Here is a 23,693-nt window from a genome sequence, read left to right as displayed (position 1 = left end):
CATTGCCCCCAGGGTGGACCTTCTGTAGGATCTTATCTCAGTCAATGGCTTCCATCCTTTCCGAGTGAGAGATGGGGATTTAAAAAGATTAAGGAGTACATGCACAAATTGCTGCGGATTAATCCCATGGTAATTTTACAGATGTAATCATGAGGCTGACTCGAGACCTGTCCCAAACACCGCTGTGATTTAATCGGGGAGGACACGCTTCATGTGACCATTCCTCAAGGACACTTCTTGGGCTCCCAGAGAGCAGTGACAGCACCAGACACCCTCACACGCAGCCCTTGCCTCGGGAGCCCACATATATACTTAACTGACAAGACACATAAAAATCACTCACTGAGCAACGTGAGCATGGGAGTTGTTTGGACAGGGTTAGCAGGTTTTGCAGTCCCCAGATGGAGCACAAAGCTCCTCCAAGAATGTGAGTATCATCGGGTTTTTTGAGCAAATTAATACAGGCCACGAGCCAAACTGTGTCAACAAGTACACTCACATACGGGAAGCAACCATGTTGCTGCCCTTTGTCCTAATACACCATCAGAACATTTCCCTTTGCTGATGATTTCAGAGCTAGAGCAAACTTACAAGGCAGATTACCAGCCTCCTCCTGACACCGAGGCCCAGGGATCTCTGTGGCTATAATACACGTACCCCACTGATGGCTAGGAAGAAGGAATTTCATATTCTCCTTTGCTTCTCATGTGAACGCTTGGAAATGAAAACATATGCACCAAGAAATCCCCCAAGCATTAATGAAAACTGGATGCTACTTCTTGTTACTTTCTAAATTTGATATATAACAGGAACACTGAAAAATGTGCAAAGGAATGTTCTTCCCCCTCCGCTCAACGCCAACAAGTTTTCTTCTAGTAGTTTGCAATGCTGTCTCTGTTCTATAAAAACACAATAAAAATCACAGTGAGAAATACTAGATGAGACTGACAGAGTAAAATAGGAACAAAGTACGAAACTGAAAGCATCAAGGGTAAGCTCTTAAGTCTCTTCTTCCTAATCTGCCCAATGATCTCCTCCACTGCTCCGTTTTATTGCCTCTCAGAAGGGTTTTAGCTTTAATATATATTGGAATTGCTAGGGAAAGGAAACATTTTAAATATATAAGCACCCTAACTCTTTCAAGAGAGCTTTCTTAACCTTTAATCCCCATTCCTCCACCCGCAGGCCATGCAGCATGCACGGCAAGAAGGTCAGCAGTGTGGACAAAGCAGAGCAGTCTGAGTTCTGCCCACATTCATTTTATCCATGCAATCTGTTCAAAAAACACATCCCCGATGTTTACTGCTGTTAAGGGCCGGCGTGCACAAATTCAAACCCTTGTAATTATTCAAATGACCTAAGGCCTGTATGTATGGGAGCATGCAGGCAGCCCTGGCTCAGCTATAGGGAGAGAAGCACTGAGGGCAGACTGTGGGGCTGGATCTCCTACCCGGTACCTCACAGCTCACAAACCAGATCCTCAGCTGATGTGACTTTCTGGGGTCTTTGTCTGAGAGGTTGGTTTGTCCGTCATCACTCTGCCCTGAGGTCAGCAGCCCCCAAGCTGCTGGCCAGGCTCATTAGGGGCAAGAGCTGTCATGAATGTGATGATAGCTATGGGGTCTATGCTAGGATGCCTGCTGTGGCACCCTGTCACCGCCGTGCACTGAAACATTTCATCTGTGTTTTTGGATGTTTCCTGTCATGCATTTCGAAAGTAAACATCAGCAGAAAAATCAGTTCCAGACCCTTAAGGCTGGGCAGCTTGATAGAAATGCTTAGCACTTCCACAATAAATATTCAAGAAGTGCTGCAGGTACAGAGCTTTCATTTCCTCTGCCCTCTCACTCAAGGGATGACAGCCATGGCCACGCAGTGCTGCCCTGCACAAACTATGGACGCCTTCTGCACATCATCAACAAGGCCAGAGGGACTGCCAAGCTTAAAGAGAGACTGTCAGGCCATAATGTGGCACAACGAGACAAGCATACACTACAGCCTCCCCGTCTCAGTGACCTTTCAAACTAAATTTGCGTTTTCTGTTCCATAATGTCATCCACTTGTTCCCACCCTCACAAGAAATGTTGCTTTCTCCACAAGTCACTTCAGTCCTGACAGATCGCCCAAGGAACGGCATGGATGAGTGAACCAGATGCACCTGGTGGCAGACAAGAGATGGAGTGGAAGAACCAACTGGCTCCATGCAGCCTGCCACAGAGCTTCTTCCTGATGAAAAACTGAACATAACCAAAAGGAACAAAGCTCAAAGTCCCTTCCCAAAGGAGAGATTCAGCCCATCTGTTGGTTATCCAGTATGCCATCGCCAAGCTCATTTACTCAGCTGAATATTTTGCCCCAAAGAATTATTCCACCAAGTCTCTCTGCTTTCCCTCGAGCTACATGTTGTTGTACACATTGATCAGAACAGGCCGTGAGTAGCTGCACTGGGTCTGTTGGTGGTTTGTTGCTGTCTTTGGAGAAGCCTTTAATGAGCTCACAACCCACGGAGTAAATCACCATAGTTGGTGATGAGCAACTTCGGAAGCACTGTAGGGAGATGAAAAAAGATACAAACTTGAACATTCAAATACTCGAAGCTATGCTTGATGTCGCCTCCTGTTAGACACTCAGTCACTGATTTGTACTCACTGTCAAAAGGGAGCTAGAGTTCTGAAGACAGAATGAAATGTTGGGTCTGCAGAGTGGATCTTAAATAAAGCTACATGTTCAAGAAAATCATGTGTGTTGCTGTTTCTCTGGGTTTTGATCCACAGATCTTGAACAAACAATCATTCAACACCAGCTGATAGTTCAGCTACCCCAGATGAAGAGGTGAATGTCAGTGCTGTGCATCAGCTGTGGCCTTGGCCTCCTTGTGAAGTTATGGCAGCTGCAACTGAAGATCCAGCAGGGAATCAGTAAATATGCATCACGAAGGATGACTTCCAAGGTGACACAGCAGCTTTGTCCTCACTAGCCGCATTTCTTCCGGCCAACATTTACCCAAGAGAGGAAAACAGAGTCAACTGACAACCTACACCAAGCTGCCGTTGTTGTTTCTTTAATACACTGACAAACAAAACTGCAAAGAGATCCGTGCTGAGTAAGAGTTAAGCTCTTCTTTGCAGGTTTAACTTCGAAACGCAGCGTGTGGACCCATAGCATTTTATGGTTTTCATCACACGAGCATTTTCAGCTAACTTTCATTTTCCTTTGATCATCTTACATGTCTCATCTGTTCCTATCTTAACTTTTGAAGAAGACGTCTGATGTTTTCTTCTGAAGTTCATGTAGGAGAGTGAAGAGTCTTTATTTTAGGTTAGCTTTAAAAAGGAAGAGGGTTGACACATGCAAAATGTAGCTTTCAGGCATTTGTTTTAGTCATTTCAGCAAGAGAAAAGGAATCTGTCAGTGGCAAATTGGTAAGTTGTTTGTTATTCCTAAAATGGTAAAAGAGAATATTAAATCTACCAGCAACGTGATCTGAAAATAAAACAATTTCTTATTTTTTTCTAAAGCACAAATAGATGCTGTGTCATGGAGCTAGGCCAAAAATACATTAGCAAAATAGCAAAGTAGGAACAAGGGCTTGGTGACAGAAATATGTAATAGTACCAAGGCAGATTTGTCAGCAGAAGCGTTTTGCTCTAAACAATAAATATGCTCTCAAAGTTAATAGGTTTAGCTCTAGATACATTACAAGGCAAAATGTAATGGCTGGAACGATTATTCATACCACTGCCTCTACCTGAGGCTATTCTACTGAAATAATTTTACCCCCTCAGTACCAGATGGCTTTTGTGGGATCCCGGACAGGAACATCACACCTGGATCCTGTCTCACTTCATGACTCACGTTAAGAAATATCCAGGGAAATGCTGATATAGGACATCTCTTAATGTCTATTTTTTATCTAATTTTTACTGAAGTCATTGGAAGGTCTTCTGTTGACTTTAATAGGCCCTGAATGTGGGTTGAAAACAAACAAACAAACAAACAAACTTTAAAAGAAGTTTTCATGGACTGATCTCTCAAGTTCTGGGCACTACCCATTTCTGTCCATGCAGAACCAAGTTGTGGGTTGCTCATACAGCACAGGACAAAAGAGGCCATGCTTTTAAGCACTCCTGCTATCGTGTGGCAGCAGCGAGCCTCATCGTGACTGATTTCTTCAAGCTTCCAGCCAGAAGATTTTTGGTTAAGCTCAGAACATTTTTTATAGGAAGGGCCTCCAACCGTCCTGACTTACTTGTCAAAAGAGATACTTTATCACAACATCCATCACACACCCCATCTCCTCAAAGTGGGAAGTTTTGTGATATCTGCTTTTACATACAGCCAGATGTTGGGCTCTTTCATTCACTGCCAGACAGGAACAGGGTCTAATAATTCATAGGCAACACACGACGCCATAAACCTTTTTGCGAGAGATTCTTCATAACCATGAGGGTTAAAAAGTATGACCCCATATATTTAAAAAACAATAAGCGAGGAATCTCGTGGAGTAAGTAGTCCATTAGGGATGGCACTATGGTTAAGCATGAATTTTAACTTCTCAGTTTTTCTGAAAGAACAGCTTCCAGATGGAAAAATATTTACCCAACTAAAAATGCCTTATAAAAGCATGGATTTTGATACAGTTCTGATAGCAACTTGTCTCCTTCCCTGCCACTTAGCACATCTGGCATGCAGGCCCCAAAGCAAGCGCCCAGAAGACCACATTTCAGAGCAGATGAGGGCTGAGGACCACTGTGGCCAAAAGCCAGGGCTTGGAGCACATCCAGCCCACCGAGCCCACTGTACTCCCACCAGGAGACCTGTAGGGAGAGCTCCAGCCCCTCCTCATCAATCGCTCCATCCAAGACCTGGACAGCTGGACTCCAGTTAAGCAGGACAGCTCTCCATGTGGTCCTGATGCAAAGCTGTCCTTTTTCCAACTTCAGTGCAACAAATCCAGGTCACACAAAGTCTACTCCAGGCAAATTAATGGTTTCTCAAAGCTCAGTGTGCCCCTCCTCAATAGAATATTAAAAGCACCAATAAGAACTGAGATGCATTAACACCCACCTGGGCAGCCTCAGGTGGGTTTGGATAACCACATATCCCAGTGTAATAGCATCGATACATTTCTCTCTTTGAAGAAAACATAAGCTGGTAGTTGACAGAGAGGGGGGAAAGTATGCTGGGCTATACAGATTTACAGCAAAGCTCCCAACGTTGCAACTGAATTAGACCCAATTTGGCTATCGGGGAAACACTCACTTCCTCCATCTGTTCCCTTCAGAGATGCATTCGGAGCAGGAGAACTGAAAGAGCCACAGAGCAATGCCCAGAGATAAAGGAGGAAATCCCTTTCACGTTCATGGAAACAAATCCTGGGGGTGTCTTTCCAAAAAGAAAACAATCCATGAGAAGATTAATCTCGTGCTTTTGCACCACTTACTAAAAAGTCATTTTCCCAGAGGTAGTGAACAAATCTCCCAGCCTAGTATCTGGAAATGCCAGAAGAAAAGAGATTGTTCATATAAACACACACATTTCCAGGGGAAGTTTACCCTTCCTATAGCCAGAGGATGTTTACTTTTCTAGAAAAAGAGTATGTTAAAACCTTTCCTCCCTTCTGCTTCACCACTATTTCATTAGCACTCAGGAACAGACACTCCTCATTTCAAACACAGGGCTTAGCAGGGCAAGTGAAGGGTGAGCCACACTTGTACATTCAAGAAAAAATAAATGCAGGGAATTAAGCGAATAAATGAAGAGGCTGAATTAGAACTGAAAGATGAGAAGTTTTCTGCAGAGCAGTGACACACACAGGTGATGCAAAGGGATGGCTGAAGTGCATCAATGCAAAGAGCAGGAGTGCAGGGCTGAGCCTTGCAAGCAGACCCACAGCTCTCCTAACATCAGGGGCTGCAGGTGGGGACCCTCCGCCTCCCCCTGCCCTCATTTATGAAATGCATTTGAGGCATGGGGGAATGGCAGTGAGACCAAGAGCAGGCTGGCTTTTGGTATGCTCAGTTACAGATTTGCTGCGAGCGGGTTTTGGAGATCAAAAATCAATGTCAACGATCTGAACTGCAGTTTAACAAAGTCCTAATGAAGTTTAATGGATGCCATTAGGTAAATTGCAAGCACCGGCCCAGTTCATCATTGCACAGAGCGGAGATACTTTACAGTGCTTTTTAGAGTTTCTTATATAAGTACAATGGGAATAAAGAATGTCTCATTGTTTTTATGACCACTTAACAAGCTTCTGCAGTATTAAGATAAGCGCCTACAACTGAAACATTACTGCTCTCACAGTCAGGTACATTCTGATGCCTCCAGATGAATTACACCCCATTAAGCACAAGGTGCACTGGGCCATATAAGCAGCAAGGACCAACATAAAGGATGAAACCCCGGCTGTGGGAAAACAGGCATAAAGCTGCAACTCTAATGCTCGTGGACAAATTCCAACGGCCTCTGCTTGAATGGGATTAAAAATATTTAACCTTCCAGCTAATGAATAAAGATGAGGATGGAGAGGTATTGATTACAGTTCTGTTGCTCCGAAAAGTGAGAACAGAAGGTCTCACAACAGGGCTTTCTGTATCAACAAACAGGACAGAAATGGAGGTCCATCACTTGTAACTCAAGGCAGCACGCAGTGCCAGCAGTATCATGGAGCCAAGCAGATTCTGAAGCCACCACATCCAGCCATACCCGTGCAGGTGCTGGCTGGCTCACAGATGCTAAAGCAGCTGGGAGCATTTGATGTTTGTGTGAGAAGTCTGTTGATTTTCATAAGAACAGAAGCACCTGATGACAGGAAATGCAGCATTTCCATTCTGGATGTCTGGAAGCCTCCAGCCCAACCCCAGAAATGCAGACCACCAAGGATAGTGTTTCTTCATCTTTCCTGGGTCCGGGAAAGGGTAAGAAGAGCTGAAGATTCATCCTTGGCTTTCCTTAGCTGCCAAAACTGCTTTTTGGAGGCATTTCTGATTCCTCTGCTTGCAAAGCAGAGAATCCAGCAGGTTTGGAGATGGTGAACATCAGCCAGGGCTTGGAGTTCAGGTTTTTGGGCAGAGCAGAGCACTGACTGGGAAGTTTCCCATAATGTGCCTCCTGTTACAACTCTTTCCCAGGCCACATCTTGTCCAAACCACCGAGAAGCCACTGACACCAACCAGCAGGCTGAGAAGGAACAAGACCATCTCAGCATGGAAAGCCAGGCTGTGCACTGCAGGTATCATCATTAAACCTGCTCCAGCTTCCTGGGCAGGCTGAGATTCTCCTGTCTTCATAGAAAGAACAAGTGACCAGTTAATAGAACCTGCATGTATTTTTTCAGCAAAAGAAAAATAAAACAATTGAAATGAGGATTTAGGTATCATCGTGTCTGCATTCCTTTCTCAAACTGAGAAAAGTAATCTCCGAGGGAAGAATTTAATCAAAGCCAGCTGCTAATTACTTTCCTGACACCAGGGAAGAAGAATGTTGGCCTCCAAAAGATCTGGGAGATTTTCATGATTAATATTTGATAAATCTGTAATTGGATCATTTGATTTCATAGTCTCCTTTGAATACAAGTAGAAACTTTATTGAAATTAATGTTTATGAATTCAGGCCACAAACTTCGGGGGATGATAACTCATTGATTGATTGGAGTATCTTGAAGAGCTAACCCAGGAGAGAGGGAAAATGGGGATTGCTTGAGGACAAGTCAATACAGACTGAATGTAATCCAGACTGTTTTCTTATTAGACCAAACAAATGGCATTCTGCAAATAGTTAAAGTTCTGTTTCTCTAGGATTATTTTTTTCCCCCAAAGTTCTGCTTCAGCATGAATATTTAATTTAGACACAAATGAGAACTAAGAGTGCTAGCTTTGAATTCATAGCTGGGAAGTGTGAGCAAATAGCTGGCAAGAGTGAGCAAATGTTCCCCATGAAGAAAATCCAAAACATGAAAATTGCAATGCTGTACTCCTCTAATGCAAAAGATTGTCTGCAATTGAATTCTGACATGCTCTTAAAAAAGAAAGCAGAAATTTATTAAAGTAAGGGCACTGTGGAGCTGAATATTATTTATTATTACTATTAACAAGAAAAAATACTTTCTTGCTCTTATTTTTGTCTATTATGCATTCAGACCTTTAGAACTGGTTTATTTTAGCAACCCAGCTGCAAAGCAGAAACAAATGTTGTCCAGAAAGATGTTTAATAACATATGAAATTACAACAGGGTAAATTAAGCTGTGATTTGAACACTCAGCTTTCTGTTTTGAAGGCAAGAGATTAAACTTCCCTTAGCCAACATCACTGCTTTGAACAGGCAGCAAAGAAATGGCAAAAAAATATAAGAAAGAAGGGTCTAATCTTCATATTCCAGTGCAGCTTGCATGTTTTCCCTCTCCTGCAGAAGCAAACAGCGATACAGCTCTTTTATATTAGCTTTAAAGGAGATCAGGTTTGGGGCACCTCTCCCCTGACTATTTTAATTCAGGCATTTAAATTGTTCCATTAGCATGCACAGCAGTTTGCACGTCTGCAAGAGCTCACGATCTAAATTAAATCGCAATATTGGAAGAAGGATGGAAAAAAAAGGCACCTGAAAACAAAATACTGAGTCTTCAGCTGGCTACAAAGCTCTCCCCCTTCCCTTTCCAGGGGTGATATATAGGCAGTGGGGCTGCTCAGTGGTTGGGCTGACAAGCAAATGTCACCCCAGATCCCAAAAGCTGGGGGCTGGGGAGGAAGGGCTGCTTATAAACATCATAGAATCATAGAATGGCCTGGGTTGCAAAGGCCCACAGTGCTCACCCAGCTCCAACCCCCTGCTGTGTGCCCCCCCACCTCCACTGGCCCCCCATAGAGGCCCCCACCCCGAGACCCCCCCCATAGAGCCCCATAGAGCCCCCCAACCCCCAGTGCCCCCCATAGAGCCCCTCACCCCCATTCCCCCCCCCCATAGACCCCTCCGTGCCCCCCCTTAGGTGCTGTTATTAGTTGGGGGTCCCGATTCCAACACCCCCCCATAGAGACCCCAACCAGCAGCCCAGGCTGCCCAGAGCCACATCCAGCCTTGAATGCCTGCAGGATGCACTACTGCCCCCTATGGGCCCGACGCGGTACTGCACACCCCCATCACTGATCTATGGCTCAGTAAATGGCTGCTCAGGTCTGTCAGCCCATGGGGTGAGGGCGGGGCGGCAGCGGCCGCCGCCATTTTGTAGGAAGGGCCGTGCTGGGTTTATTGCCGTGTGAGGGGGAGCGGGGGAGCAGCCCGGGGCATCAGGGGACGCTGAGTTCGCTTCTCTTGCAGGGGGAGCCGGAGCGCTGGGCGAGGGGTGGCTGAGTGTCTGCCATGGCCAACGTGAGTAACCCAGGCCTGATGCGGGGGGTGCGGCTCAGGTGCTGGTGGGCCCCAGTCGTACCCCGCTATGCCGTACTGAAAGGGGATCGGGATCCTCCTCCTTGCGGCTGGGTTTACGAAACCAGTTGCTGTGGTGGGTTGGATTGAGGGTGGAGGGGCACCTGGCTCTGGTTTTAATGCCGTGAGTTCAATAGGACTCTCAGGCTGAGGGGCAGCGCCCATTGCTGTCCTCGTTTTGCCATACAGGCTGATGGGCAGCACCCGTTGTTGGTGTCGTTTTGCCCCACAGGCCGCTGTAAAACCTTGGTCTCTGGGGTGTTTTTCAGTGCTGCAGTGTCAGGTGTGTAAATATTTGCAGGACTGAGCAGGATCAACACGGCTGTGTCACAATACTGGGTCTATCTGGGTCCCTTCCAGCTTGGGGTGTCCTGTCATGTATGGTTTGTAAAGGACTACAATGCTCACCCAGCTCCAACCCCCTGCTGTGTGCAGGGTCACCAACCAGCAGCCCAGGCTGCCCAGAGCCACATCCAGCCTGGCCTTGAATGCCTGCAGGGATGGGGCATCCACAGCCTCCTTGGGCAGCCTGTTCCTGTCATGAGGTTTCAGAGCTGACTGAATCAGCTTCTGATAGGAGCTGATAGTGATGTTGATGGCATAAGGCCGTGGCATGAAGCAGATTTGCTGGTTTATTGCAGCAGAATTCATAAAGGTTTTATGGCTTGTTGGCAGCTTGCCTGGGGTGCTGAACTAATCTGTTTGCAGCAATGCTTGTTTATAAATATGTGAATGTGCTGAATTTGCGAATCTAACGTTGGTTGCACTAGCTTAAGTTTTGCACGTGTTAAATATTTATGGATTTCAAGTGCAAAATACAGAAGTAGAAATTACCATACCCACCTGCTTTCGTATGCATGTCTCCTTGAATCCTTTGCTTTGCTGCCAAAGAAGCGTGTGTATGCACATATGTGTGCTTCTAGATGAAAGATACGAGATGTGTCTGTAGTGTTATTATCTGGTGTCTCCACAAGTCTTTTAGGAAGCGTGTATGTGGACCAGCTAATGTTTGTGCTAGCTTTCAAGGCAGAGGTCGTGGATATCAGCACTCAATTAACAGCACTTCTGATCACGATTGAATTGCGGTGATCGTGGAAACGAGGCTGGATGCGTTATTTTTGTACCTCTATAACTCAGAGCATTTGAGTGGTGCTACAAGGACTTTCACTAAGTGCTTTCAAGGCTTTTCTTTTGCATAGAAAGCTATCGCTAGGAAAAGATTAAAAATTAATAATGTATTGTTAAAATTCTATGTTATAGAAATAATTGCTGGTAGTTAACTTACAGTTTTAATTACGGAGTGAAGTTTTATGATATACAGAACTGTGCTTAAACTAGTAATTCTGTTAGCAGTATATAATACTTGCTTTTGTTTTTGTCTTCTCAGGTGCTCTGTAACAGAGCAAGATTGGTCACCTACCTCCCAGGGTTTTATTCCTTAGTCAAAAGAGTTGTAAATCCCAAGGCTTTTTCTACAGCAGGTTCCTCTGGCTCAGACGAGCCTCATGTTGCTGCTACACCTCCTGATTTATGTAAGAACAAGCAAATTCATTTTCTTTGAATTGATGTGCTAATCAGAACTGTACGCTCCATATAAAACTAGGAATTCTGGAGTGTGTCTTTATTATGGCAGGACACTGTGTTCTGCTTGCCTTGGTTTTGTGATTGTGATCAAATAAAAATATTTGGGCTTTTCTCTTTTTTAATTCCTTTTTAAATATCACTACAACTAAAGCAAGGCCTTGACTTTTACAGGTCCAAGAACTGTATGGCCCGATGAAGTAATGGGTCCGTTTGGTCCCCAGGACCAGAGATTCCAGTTGCCGGGTAATATTGGTTTTGACTGTCACCTGAATGGTACTGCTGCTCAGAGGAAAAGCCAAGCCTCAAAGAGTCTGCCTGATATATTAGCAGAGCCCTCACCGAATGAAAGGCATGAATTTGTAATGGCACAATACATAAATGAATTTCAGGTAAGAACAAGCTTCTGTGCAAAGCTGATGTTTCTCGTCCAGGAGAAATGTAATCATTGTGTCTTCCTTCTGTAAAAAGATATTGCTGATATTTCAGCTGGCTCTGAAAGATGAACTTCAGGTGAGGTAAGGAAGCCTGTGTAGCAACTTTGACTTACATGGATGTGTGAAAACTTCAGTATCAAAATGTACTGCTTGCAAAGTGTCACCACCTTTTATCAAATAAGAGCAGTAGATTCTGACTTAAGTATTTCATTGAATGGATTTGGCCTTGCGTAGTTTAGACAGTGTACTCAAACCTGCCGGTTTAGTTCTGACTCCCCTGGAGTTCAGACATGACAAGCAGACCAATGTAGCTCAACCTCAAGTCTCAATATGAGAATACATTTTGGCAGTGGCAAAACTTGTAGCCACTCAGATGCCTTGTTAATGACAGGCAGGTTGTTAATTGCTAGTTTGACTTGCATGCTCAGACTGTTTCAATAAATGTTTATTGCTACCAGCTGCTGACTCAGCTTTCCAATCTCTGAGTTCTTGACATGTTCAGACTTCAGGAGTCAGCTAGTAAATCTCTGTTGTGAAAGTGCTGTGTAGTGTTTTCTTTTTAAATGTAACGTAGGTTTCTGGTGAGTTCCCAAAAGTCTGTTTTCAGTGTGTATGAATCATAACTGAAGTTAAAAAGCCAACAAAAAAAGCCTAGCCTTTGGTTTACTTAACACAAACCAGGTGTATTGGTGGCATGTCTGCATTCTAGAAGGATTGCTTGTATAATAAAGTCATCGATGCACCTGCTGCTGACTGGGTGGAATGGAGAAACTGGAAAGATTTCACAACTGATATTCAGAAGGCAGTTAACAAGAATCAGCTTGTTTAATACCAGTGTTGCTCAGGAATCCATGAGCAGTGCTTAGATAGTGAAAATGCTGAACTACTTCAAGAGAAGACCCAAATCTGGACTGAATACAAACTCCTCACATGAGTTGCTACATTAGGCAGGTGAAAAGTGTGGTGCTGCTGAAGCTCAGGTTCCTGTGCTTGAACAGTCAGAGGAATTCTGTTTGCATAAAACTAATATAAATGAACCTACCGACCTATTAATGGGAAAATATGGCATAGCTCTTTGGAAAATGGTTGTAGCCTCTTAATTATAGTGTAGGTGGTAAGTGTGTGTGCTATGAGTTGTCTTTAGCTGAATAGAATGGGAGCAGTGGACAAGAAATCAAGATCAGCCATTGCATTACCATTCTCTGTAAGGGAAACATCCAGTGATTAGGAAGAAAAGAAATGGTATGGCAGCATAACTGAATGATTTGTCAGGCTTGAAATACCAGCTGATCTGTCCCAACAACTTTACAGTCATAATGCAAAATACAAGTGGGAATGTGTGTACTGAAGTGCAGTTAGTGTCTGGTTTTGGTCTGTGTGTTTGTTTTCTGTTTTCTGCCTACCACTGTTCATATATAGGAGTTTAAAAATAAGTTAGTTATGCTGTGTGTTCTGTTTCTAAGGATTCTGCACCTATGTTACCTAACAGTTACTATCCCAAAGCTGGCAGCTGCTTTAAGTACCTTCTTAATGATGTTATAAGCTTAAATTCTGTGTATCTGACTGTATCTGCTGGATTTTTAATGTACCCCCAAGAATAAGATTTTTTTTTATAGAAACTACAGAAAATAAAACTGGTATTATTGGGAAACAGTTCTGGTTTTCAAGCTGTAACAGTTCTGTCTTAAAGGCTACGAATCAAATGCTTGCAGGCCATTGCTTCAAATGGGTACTTTTCAAAAGCTTCTCTATTGGTTAAGGCTTTGGATGGTGCTGTTTGGAGTTTCTGTTCAGATAATAGACTGTGTGTACTTGTTCTAACTTTAATGTGTTAAAATGAGTTGTAAGCAATAGCAAATCATCATCTTTCTGTGAGACTTCCTGGGTGTATCAGTAGGCACACAGTCACAAAAATGCAGTCTGGTGTGCTACTACATGATGTTATTCCTGCTGTATGTTAAAGAGTAGGAAAAGTGATCTTTATTTCTTTTTTCCCTCTACAGGGTTCTGATGTTCAACAGAAACAGCAAGTAAATAATGCTGAAACGTATTTTGAAAATGCAAAAGTGGAATGTGCAGTACAAGCTTGTCCTGAGCTGTTACGGAAAGGTATAGCAGAGGTTAACTTTTTTGGATGATTACATAACAAACTGCAAACTTAGAAGTAAAAATATGTAGAGTAAAAGGCTTTAGTGAAATTGACCTCATAGAACATGTCCGAAGTTTGTATTTCACAAAAGAAAAGGGCGTGTAAAACGAAGGCTGAAATTTTGCTGTCGGTGGTGCTTTGAGTTTCATGCTGAACTTAGTGCTCTGCTCTCATAAATGATGTAGTGGAAGAATCATAATGGTTTCGGCCCTTTTTGTGAGTGCTTTTGTGTCCTAGGAGCAGTCAGAAGCAGATCTGGGATGTTTCTACTGAAGGGTTTGAAGTAAGAAATGAATGTGTGTGAAATTTGCTTAACCAGATCTGTGCACCTCATGCAGTCAACTGGAGTTCATTCATTTCAAAATGAACAATTTTACTAGGTATTATCTTTTTGCAGAGAGTTACTTGTTTGCATATTCTAAAATTTACAGAATACTGAGGCCTTAATTAACTTGCAGTTAAAGAGGAGGTCTTGAAATAGCAAATTCCAGTCCATAAGTAGCTGTTCATAGGGCCTTACCAATGTACACTACTTTCCGTGAAGCAGTGTGGGCATTTCACATTTCTTATCTAAATGAATGAAGTGAAGGTTCTCAATTAGGTTTGATAATTTATCTAAAACTGAAAAATCTTTAAGAGCAAGCTATAAAATCCTGGTTTCTCTTTCAGACTTTGAATCAATGTTTCCAGAAGTGAATGCCAACCATTTAACGGTACTGACTGTTACCCAGAAGACTAAAAACGATATGACTGTATGGAGTCAAGAAGTGGAAGATGAGAGAGAAATGCTGTTAGAAAATGTAAGTAGTTGACATAAGTATCATTTTATCTTTGTAGATTAATCTTCTGTGTATTATATGTATATTCTGGTTTATTTCTAGCTCAGGTAGGAATATACCGTATTGCATGTTCTGTCTGATAAAATGGTTACATCTTTTCAACTCCATTTTATTCTTCCACTTGAAATTTCTCATAAAACTGGATTCTTTATAGCAGGTGGAGCCAGCTGTGTGTTGTAAAATGGTAAAGCAACACATTAAACACGGTTGTCTTGCAGCTAAAGGGCAGCAAGTATTTTCTCACCTCATTCCCACTCCAGTACACTGTATTTTGTAGGATTTTTCTGCTGTTTTTTTCTTTTTTTGGTGGTGTAATTAAAATTCGAGCATGGACTTTGTGCATCCTCACTTACAGAAGTGGTTGCTCATTTTGGTAGCAGTTGCATCTCTTAGACTGGATATCAGTAACTGCATCCAGTGCTAACCAGCCTCATGAATGCTGTTTTAATGCTCTCTTGCCACTAGATGTCTCTCTGAAAATAGCTTTGTTTCTCATTCTGTTTTGTACCTCCTCCAGCAGGAGTCACTGCTCGCCGCTGCTGGCATTTCTTTTTCTTGGCACCTTAAAATACAACATCTTGATGTATTGTAATTTTTTCTAAAACTATTAAAGAAAATAATCTGATAAGATTTTCATCTATGTGCTGAGGGTCTGATTCAGCTTTTAATGCCCTTTGCAGTCTCATAAATTGCAGGTGTGGTCTGTAGAAAGCAGTGTTTGGGTTACCACTAAAAGAAACAAGCAGTCTGCAGTATCAACATAAAATTACATGCAAATTAAAATTCCCTTCGTTTTAGTGTGGTGTTCTCTTTGAATTATGTATGGTCTGTTGATCTTTGGCATTGTAATCTGGTCTAATTATATGTTAATTGGCATCTTTCTTCCTTGTGCACCTCCCTGTCAAGTCTAATATAGTCACTGTAGGAGTGTTGGGATGTTAGCTGTAACCTCCTGGCCTAAGGGTTACTAACAGCAAATTCACAGGAAAATGGTCTGTTTGTTTGCTTCATAAATGGTTAGAAGTTACATTGAAAATACTAATTTAATGTGAGATAGTTGTGCTAAAGTAATGAGGATTAGTTACAGCCAGGTCTAAGCGTTTACAGTGGTGAATCTCAAGTGGTTACCAATGCCACTCTACGAGCTTGTAGTGGGTTTGTTACAGTACATCTTTTGATCTAGTGTTGTATCAGAAATGTAATGCTTTAAATGCTGCCTTCAGATAGTTGACTTACACGTATAGCTAATCTTCAGAGCCATCAGGCCTCAAGGTGTAGAACTGGCTACTATAAGGGATAAACTTCCTTATTTTGGATCTCTAAGAAGATGAGGCAAAGTAAAAATAATTATCTTTGTACCTCAAACTTGTCAGGCAACAAAATGAGAATGAATAAAGTATTAATTTATTCTGAAGTTAGAGGCACATCTTTTTATGAGATTAGGGAAATTCCTTTGCATTTCAAGGGAGCTACATGAATTCTGTTTCTACTTTTCTCCAGATCAGTGCATTTTGCTGTTCAGATTCTTGTTCCTGTACATGCTTTCCTCAGCACATGGTCAGTTCTAGAGTCATCGTGTATCTTGAGGCTTTGGGGGGAGGGTTCATATTCACCTTTGCTGACTTCTCAAGAAGTTACTCCATAAATTCCTGTTCACCCTCCTAACATGGTTTGGGAAATGCAGATCTAGGTGATAAAAATCACATAAGCAAGGTTTTGTGTTCTTATTCATCTGTGCGAAAATGTGCTATTTAATCTATAGGTGATGTAATTTTCTTGTGCCCTGTGTTGTAATGTCAGCTTTAAATTTAGGTGCTCAGTTGCTATAAAAATGTAGTGACTTCTCTAAGATTTTTCTCCAAAGGGAGGTTTGTGGTGAGGCATTAGAGAGTAGGGAACTTCTTGCTGTGTTACTTAATGTGAAATGACATTTTCATAAACAACAGCTGGTATCTTCTGTTGTAAACAATTCAAATTTGATTGTCTAATAGTGAAAGCGTTGTTCATCAAGACCAAGGGTCAAGTACAACAAGAGAATTGGCGTAGACTGGTGTTAAATAAATAAAATCAGGTAGTTAAACTGTTTTAGTTCAGCATCATGACAGCAAGTGTTCTGCAAGAATCATTTGCAGTTGTGTGTTTGTACTGCCAGCACTACCCTGGTACTTTCCTGCAAGCTAAGAGCAGACCTAATAGCAAAACTGTATTTTTATATAAGTATATAGTGCTATTTTAGCATCAGATTTGTGGAATTCAGGTGAGTCTTGTAATCCTGTTGAAGTAATGCTTGACTTATTAGAGAGAGTAGCAGGTATGAGTGCAATCTGCATGAATAATCAGAGTAATTACATTATTCCATGCACAAGCTGTTAATACGTTACTGACTGACAGGAGGAACACTTAAAACCTTGTATGATTGGACTAACTTAATATGTGCCATTAGTTTTGATTGCCTTAATATCTTAATATTTTTGTTGAAAATGTGCCAAATCTCTCATTTACTAGCAGAGAACAAGAATTCACTTCCAGTATATTTTGTGTGTTCTGATCTATGTATATCTATCTGTGTATCTGCCTGGATGTAAAACAGTTCTGATCTTCCTTCCTTTTTTATTTTTCTTTTAAGTTCATTAATGGTGCCAAGGAAATCTGCTATGCAATCTGTTCTGAAGGCTACTGGGCTGACTTCATTGATCCTTCCTCAGGACTGGCAGTAAGTTACGTGCTGTGTGGAACCCTCCTGTCTGAACTAGTAGTGGTACTGGAATTCTTCCATATAGATTAAATCCAGCTTTTTCCAGCACATGTGTACAAGCATTTTTGTTTGGGAACTTACTGTAGGAGAAATCACATACCTGAACATAATCATAGCGAACCTTATTTTAGTTGGTTGGAAAGGTACATGTCTTAATTTTGCTGTTTTATAGGAGGTTTTTTTCGTAATATCTGAAGAAGCAGCAGAATTTTTTGATAACACTGAAGGTGTTTTGTGTGCCTGACTTAAGAGACATTCAGGCATGCTGAAATGCCCTCTGTCTGTGTTGAAGGTCTAATAAACCCTTAAGTGTGGGTTATAAGTACAGTCGGGGTGCTCTGCCTGTAGATGTCTCCAACAAAACTGCACGTACAGTTCCTTCCAACAGATGTAGTTGGTATTTCTGGATTTAGTTTTGTTGTTGCGTTTTCCTTTTGTGTTTAAAAAGAGGTAATTCTGACACTTAAAAAAAACTTGACAACTTTGTTACTGATCTGTTAACCCTCGTGGTACAAAATGTTCCAAATAATAACATGAAAAATTCTCTTCTTTTCCACCTAGTTTTTTGGACCTTACACAAACAACACTCTGTTTGAAACAGATGAACGCTACCGCCACTTTGGATTCTCTGTGGATGACCTTGGCTGCTGCAAAGTTATTCGTCATAACATCTGGGGTACTCATGTTGTTGTAGGAAGTATTTTCACTAACGCTGAACCTGACAGCCCTATCATGAGGAAACTAAGTGGAAACTAACAGTCAGCAGGGTTTCACAGATCCACGTGACTTTGGCATTCTTTGACTTGGTGATTCTTTGTAAGTGTTGTCAGGAAGTACCGCACTTGAAATAATCTTAGGTAATAAAGTACCTGCTATTTATTTTGGTCTCATGGCTGTGCTCATCACGTGTGACTTGAAATGTTATTTGACACTATTTTAACAGATACTTGTATGTGCCACATGAATTTTAAGCTGTGAGTTTCCCTCCTCTTTAATTGGGTTCAAACTTAGTTGACTGAGTACACAGCTATCTGCATAGCCACTCAATATTATCAGCTGTTCTGTCTTTCAGTGTCTGACAAGTCTGTGTTCTTGGCATTAAAAATCTTGATGCCACTGAATTTTCTAGGAATTTTGACTGCTTACAGCAGTAAGTTATTAGCAAAAACAGAAGGGGGGGGGGGAAGAGCAAATAATAGTACTATTCTCCCATAATATACAACTTAATGAAGATTGTAGCAGTGAATACTGGGCTAATTCATTGCTCTAAAAAGAATAAGTTATCCTTTCAGGATTCTCTAACTGCAAGTTGTGCTTCTTTAGAGAAGTGTTGATGTTGTTGCTACATCCAGAGACACAGTAAAAAGTCTTTAACTCCAGAATCAGTCATCTCTTCATCTTTTTGTCTTCATGTTGCTTGTGATTTTATTTTCTCAGTGTTAGCTAAATATATATAACCATTTTATATATGTAAATGTAATTTAAACTTACTGCTGGAATTTTTTAAGGTCATTAAATACATTGATGCAGGCCAAAAAAAGAAAGATAATAGGGCAATGCTTGGATACCCTCATTGTTTTTTCTTTTACTTGAATGCAACTGAGATTTATCTCTGGAATTTCAAAATGCTTCAGCAAAGAGCAATTATGATCAATTGCTGTAATTACAATCAATTATAGAAAGCATTTCAGCAGGAAGGTTTCTGTAAATAAGTTGGTCTCTTCAGGCGACATAAAAAACCTTCAAATCAATTGAAGTTACTGGAGTGAACAGTGAGGAAAATTTAAGACATCTGAAATTTCAAAGCTGTCAGCTGCCTTGCTACATAAACTAGGTAATTAATGTTGCTCTGTTCACTTTTTAGGGCTGTTTGGTAACATACCGCAGCTGTAGCTGTTTATGCAACAATAGGGATCTTTCAGTCTTGACTCAGTCAAAATGTAATGGAACTTTAGTCTGGATAGTAGCTGCCAAGGAGATGAGTTCAGAAGTTTAGCTTCCTTTCAAGTAGCTTGGGATTTTAGTAACCATGGCTTTTTTCCTCCAGTATTGTTAGGCTTAACACTTGTTCTGGGTCTGTGCACTGTTTCTATTCCTTATTCAGGTTCTAAGCCAGTTAGGCACCAAAGTCCTTCTGCTGTCATTATTTAGTAGGCTTAGAACCAGCCTCCCTTACCAAGTGCCTGAGGACTTAGTTGGCAAATACTAGGAAACTTCTGTGAAATGCTTCACATAGTTGAACTGCGTTGAAGGCTCTTGGTGCTGTCTTTTCCTTTTCTTCAAGTGACTTTGTTGTACCTGCCTTTCTATTTTTCTTTAACGAAATGAGGTGCATCTTCAGGCAGCTATCCGAATTAAACTTGGGACACCCGTTTGAGTTCATACCCTGTAAAGTTTCATGCTGGAAAATTGGGGGGGGTGGTGTTTGGTTGTGTTTTTGTTGTGTTTTACAGGAAAAAACCTCACTGAAAACAGTGTGAATTCTGCCTGGACATCACTGATAGTATTTCATGCTAGAATTTTAGGGGAGATATTTTGTGGGTATTTTTCTAACTTAACATTTTCTTGTACAGAAAAGCTTACTAAAACTCTCAAAAGAGGTTAGAACTATTCCAGTTCTCCAGTTCTCCTTCCTTCTTATCAGGAGAGATTTATTGTATATTAATTTGCTACTGTGAAATAAAGGGTTTGGAAAACAGTGTGATGAGCTGTAATTCTGATAATAAAAAAGCAACAAACAAAACACTTCTCAGCGTCACAAATGGAGGTCATTTCTATGGTAAATAAATGGAGAGAGATTTCACGCAATGTTACATCTGTTCTTAGTGAGGATTTGTGTTTTGGGGGAAGTTCTTGTCGTTTTGGAGAGGGTTTCGTAAAGTTTGGTGCCTTTAGTGAAGGGTGAATGAGTTCTGTCAGTGAACTCAAGTTATTTAAAGTGAGGCTGAGCATCACGAGCAGTGCTGTGACTGTAGTTGTTTGCAGGCATTAACATACGCAGTGAATGGGCCTAAGGTCTATAATTGTACTGGTCAGAAAGCTAATACAAAGTGTTATAGGTGAAGTACTTGCCAAGTGCCTTAAGATATAAAAACGGTGCTAAAAGTGTCTTCAAGTAACTCGTACTAAAGTTGAGAAATAATCTGGAGTTGTATTTTGTCTTAATTAGCAGAATCTTATGTGAGCTGTTATCCTGGTGAAGTTCTACGCTGCTGTGAAGTAAAGAGCCCTGTTCTCCTTCTACCAGCAGCCACCTGGCTGGAATTGAAGAGCTCAAAGTAATCCACAGGGTCGAAGGTGTCTCTTGGGGCAGAAGGCCCCTTTTTCTTTGACTTGCCATCTCAACTGCAGGCTTGTTGCCCTTTCTTGCTAATTGCGGTGTCACTCAACAAGAGATTGCCTGGTTCATATACATGCAGGGAAGCACGGCTGTAACATTAGACAGCTCCAGGTAGCTGATCCAGAAAGGTAAGGCTGCGAGATGTAAGCTGCTTTGTCACAGTAACAGATGTAAAACTTGGACTGTGAGCTTGTTTGGCTCTAAAAGGGTTCTGCCCAGTCAGGCTAAACTAATTGCAGAAATCTTGTAGATAGCAGGGGGGGAATGCATAAACATGCCGTCCGAACTTGCAGACGTGGGATCAGGAAAGCCAAGGCGCAGGCAGAACTGAACTTGGCGAGGGACGTGAAAAACAATAAGAAAACTTTCTACAGGTACATTGGCCAGAAGAGACAGGCCAAAATGGGCGTACCTACTTTGGTAAATTTAAAAGGAGAAATGGCTTCAACAGATGAAGAGAAAGCTGAGGTGCTGAATGAGTTCTTCACCTCGGTCTTCACTGGTGGCCAGGATTCTAGTCTTTTTCACGTCCCTAAGTCTTGCACCCCCATACCTCTATGTGGGGACCAAGGAGGTAAATCCCTCCCCACTGTAAGGGTAGAGCAAGTCCGAGAGTGCCTCCTTAGACTGAATGAGTTGCATACTTGAATGTAGTATGGGGTAGTGATACAATTCTTATACTCTGAGAGATGTGTATAATATAATGTGCGTTCCCTTCAGAGAACACTCACCATGTTCTTTTAGTCTGCTTTCCCCTCAGGCAGCACTAGGGCAGGTCTCTGTGAGGTTTGCCTGCTGGACTGAAGGAAACATGAAGGCTGCTGGATGGAATTGGTTGTCAAGGTACGTGTCCCAACTGAAGCTTCTGAAACATCTGATGGATTCAGATAAGGAGGTGATCTTATGCAATGTAATTCAGATATTCAGCATATTTATTATTGAAATTGACTCTTTGAGAAATTAGGTAGCTAGTTAAACCGTAGTTTTTTCACACTTAAAAGGCAATTGTGTATTAAATGAATTCCTGCTCTTGCTCCCAAGCTCATGCTTGATAGGCACTGATAACAGCACTTGAGTTTGGAGATGGCTTGTTAGTATTGCAGCAGGGATGTCAAAGGCTGGCTCATGGAGGAGATATGTGAAGTGGTGAGAGGATAATTGGGGGTTGAAGTACCTCCCTCAATCCCAAATGAAATATCTCATGCTTGTTTTTTGGTGCTCTATTTTGTTAGGAAGAATATTTCTGCACAATTTCCATGTGCTTTGGGGACTTTCTTATGCAAAGTCAATTTATGTAATTTGTGTTTTGTCTGAATAGCTGTTTTTATTGTGTGTGCTTTAACTTGTATTTTCATTGCGGTGCTTCTAGCGTAGTATTTAGCTTGACATCATGGGCTGTGTGTCTGACCCTGTTACTGAAGCTGCTGCCCAAAAGCTTTCCCCCATCAATCAGAGACATCTGCAACACCTGAGATTGCTGCACTGATGCCACCTGGGTGTTGTGTTGCTAATGTAGGAGACAGCAGGCTGTTCTGCATCATTTTGTTGGAGCTGGCAGAGCTAATTTCCACCAGGTAAGGGTACGGCTCATCACACTTGAATGCACCAAGGAAGGCTGCACTTCGCCATGCACATGTGCTTTGTGTCTCAGTTTTCGTGCAGGCTGTCACTCACACAGAGGAGCTTTTCTGTGCAGCTGGAAGGTGCCCAGGAGCTACATGCACATATGCACATCCATCCCTGTGCCCGAGGCTTGCAGCAGCTGCTCAGTGACAACAGCAACAGTTTGTATCAGCTGCAGGAACAGCCATGTGTTGGCTTTTTCATAGGATCCTGCCCTGTTATAGTTCTCTTTGTTTCTAAGGGAACAACAGCATCTGACAGTGCTTTGTCAAGAGCAAGTCCTCACTGGGGGCTGCGTGCAGCACTGCTTACATCTCCCACTAAGATATCTTTCAGCGACACAGTTTGCTTTTGGCACATGTGGGTTTTCTCTTGCGAGGTCTAACCTTGCTGTATGGATGCTCTGTATGTGGCTGCCATAGAATAGTTTGTTCTTGGTCACATCCCAAACAGCTCAAAAGTTTTTATGTTGTGTTAAGTAGAAAAAGTCTCCACTGGTTATCAGGGAACACAGGTGGGTAATAGGCTCATTGGGCTGCAGCTGTGCTCACTGTGCCCAGCCTGACCTGGTTTATCCCAGTTATCCCAGAGCTCCTCTGAGCTCCTGAGGTGGTTGGGTACTTGGTGCACCCCTACATTTGTTAAGTTGTGCTCTTTAAGATGTGCTTAGCTCTGAAAATAAAGTTGCCATAGAAGTTCATTGCAGGGGGGCCCAGGACTGGTATAGTGGTGTCTGAATCTGGAATGTCTTGAACCAAGTTGTTTTCTAATTTCCGTAGAATTAAAACCTTAGAGTGGGACTGATATGTTTGCATTTATTTCCAAGACTGCTGTGCTTCCCTGCAGGAGTTACGTATGTTTTCCTCAGTGCTGTGTGTGAGGGCAGAGCGTGGTGATGGGGTGGGCAGCTGGTGCAGCCTGTGTGCCAGGAGCAGCAGTTCTGGGTGTGCTGCAGATACCATCGTTCCCACATTATGTTCTAATGAGTTTTCATGCATTTTTTGGATGATTCATTTCATTAAATTCTTTCTGTGTGTTCATCTTATTGCTTAATGCTAAAGAAATGGTTGAAAAAACAAAAATCCCCAGCTATGTCGCTAGCTCTTCTGCTTACACATCTGCTGCAGGGCCTCTGAAATAGCAGCATTTCCCCTTGGCAGTGCCATTCTGCTCTGTGTTCCAGCAAAGGTTCAGGCTGCTATTTCAGGAGCTGCACAAACACAAAGCTCTGATCAGTGCGGGCTCTGGCGAGAGAGAGAGAGAGAGTGCTAACAGGATTATGAGACTGAAATTTCATGCAGCTGGGTGTTATGCTTCAGCTGGAAAGTAATCGCCTCCAAGGGAAGTGCTGCACCAGGCAGGCTGGGAGAGCTTTGGGAAACATGAACGTCTTATGGGGCCGGAGGTTTTGGGGAGCCGTGCCTTCTGATTAATGAGGGATTGTTTCAGTAAAGCTCTTCAGGCTGTGCTGAATGCAGCATTGCTCTGTAATGAGGATATCTATGTTAAGCTGCATGGGGAGGATGTATTATTTTAAGATCAGGTGCA

At 42.2% G+C, this 23,693-nt stretch overlaps 1 protein-coding gene and 1 long non-coding RNA gene across 3 annotated transcripts; both read left to right on the top strand.

The window, feature by feature from the left end:
- The first annotated feature begins 9,243 nt into the window (after positions 1-9,243).
- On the top strand, positions 9,244-19,927 carry MMADHC (metabolism of cobalamin associated D). 2 transcript variants are annotated; one of them, XM_015869108.3, is made up of 7 exons: positions 9,244-9,364; positions 10,809-10,953; positions 11,177-11,394; positions 13,443-13,548; positions 14,258-14,388; positions 17,054-17,140; positions 17,744-19,927. In XM_015869108.3, exons 1-7 carry the CDS (start codon positions 9,356-9,358, stop codon positions 17,936-17,938), a joined length of 891 nt encoding a protein of 296 aa, XP_015724594.1. In that variant the 5' UTR covers positions 9,244-9,355; the 3' UTR covers positions 17,939-19,927. The 2 variants fall into 2 exon arrangements, with proteins under 2 accessions (XP_015724594.1, XP_085409073.1); XM_085552947.1 differs by lacking the exon at positions 10,809-10,953.
- A 424-nt stretch (positions 19,928-20,351) lies between these two features.
- LOC146760046 (uncharacterized) lies at positions 20,352-23,185 on the top strand. The gene is made up of 4 exons (XR_014948175.1): positions 20,352-20,650; positions 21,267-21,365; positions 21,892-22,096; positions 22,174-23,185. It is a non-coding gene; the product is annotated as an uncharacterized LOC146760046 (long non-coding RNA).
- The last annotated feature ends 508 nt before the right edge of the window (positions 23,186-23,693 follow it).

The sequence above is a fragment of the Coturnix japonica genome, chromosome 7 (assembly GCF_054131305.1).
Source record: "Coturnix japonica strain WE chromosome 7, WE-NBRP24, whole genome shotgun sequence".
In the NCBI taxonomy this organism is placed as follows: domain Eukaryota; kingdom Metazoa; phylum Chordata; class Aves; order Galliformes; family Phasianidae; genus Coturnix; species Coturnix japonica.
The sequence above is the reverse complement of the archived record's forward strand: the minus strand, read 5'-3'. Positions and strand labels throughout refer to the sequence as shown.

What these genes read in the sequence shown, in the direction of transcription:
- MMADHC (XM_015869108.3), top strand. An exon ending in AATACATAAATGAATTTCAG is followed by an intron (nt 11,395 to 13,442) that starts GTAAGAACAAGC and finishes TTCCCTCTACAG; the next exon opens with GGTTCTGATGTTCAACAGAA. An exon ending in GAGAAATGCTGTTAGAAAAT is followed by an intron (nt 14,389 to 17,053) that starts GTAAGTAGTTGA and finishes TTTTCTTTTAAG; the next exon opens with TTCATTAATGGTGCCAAGGA.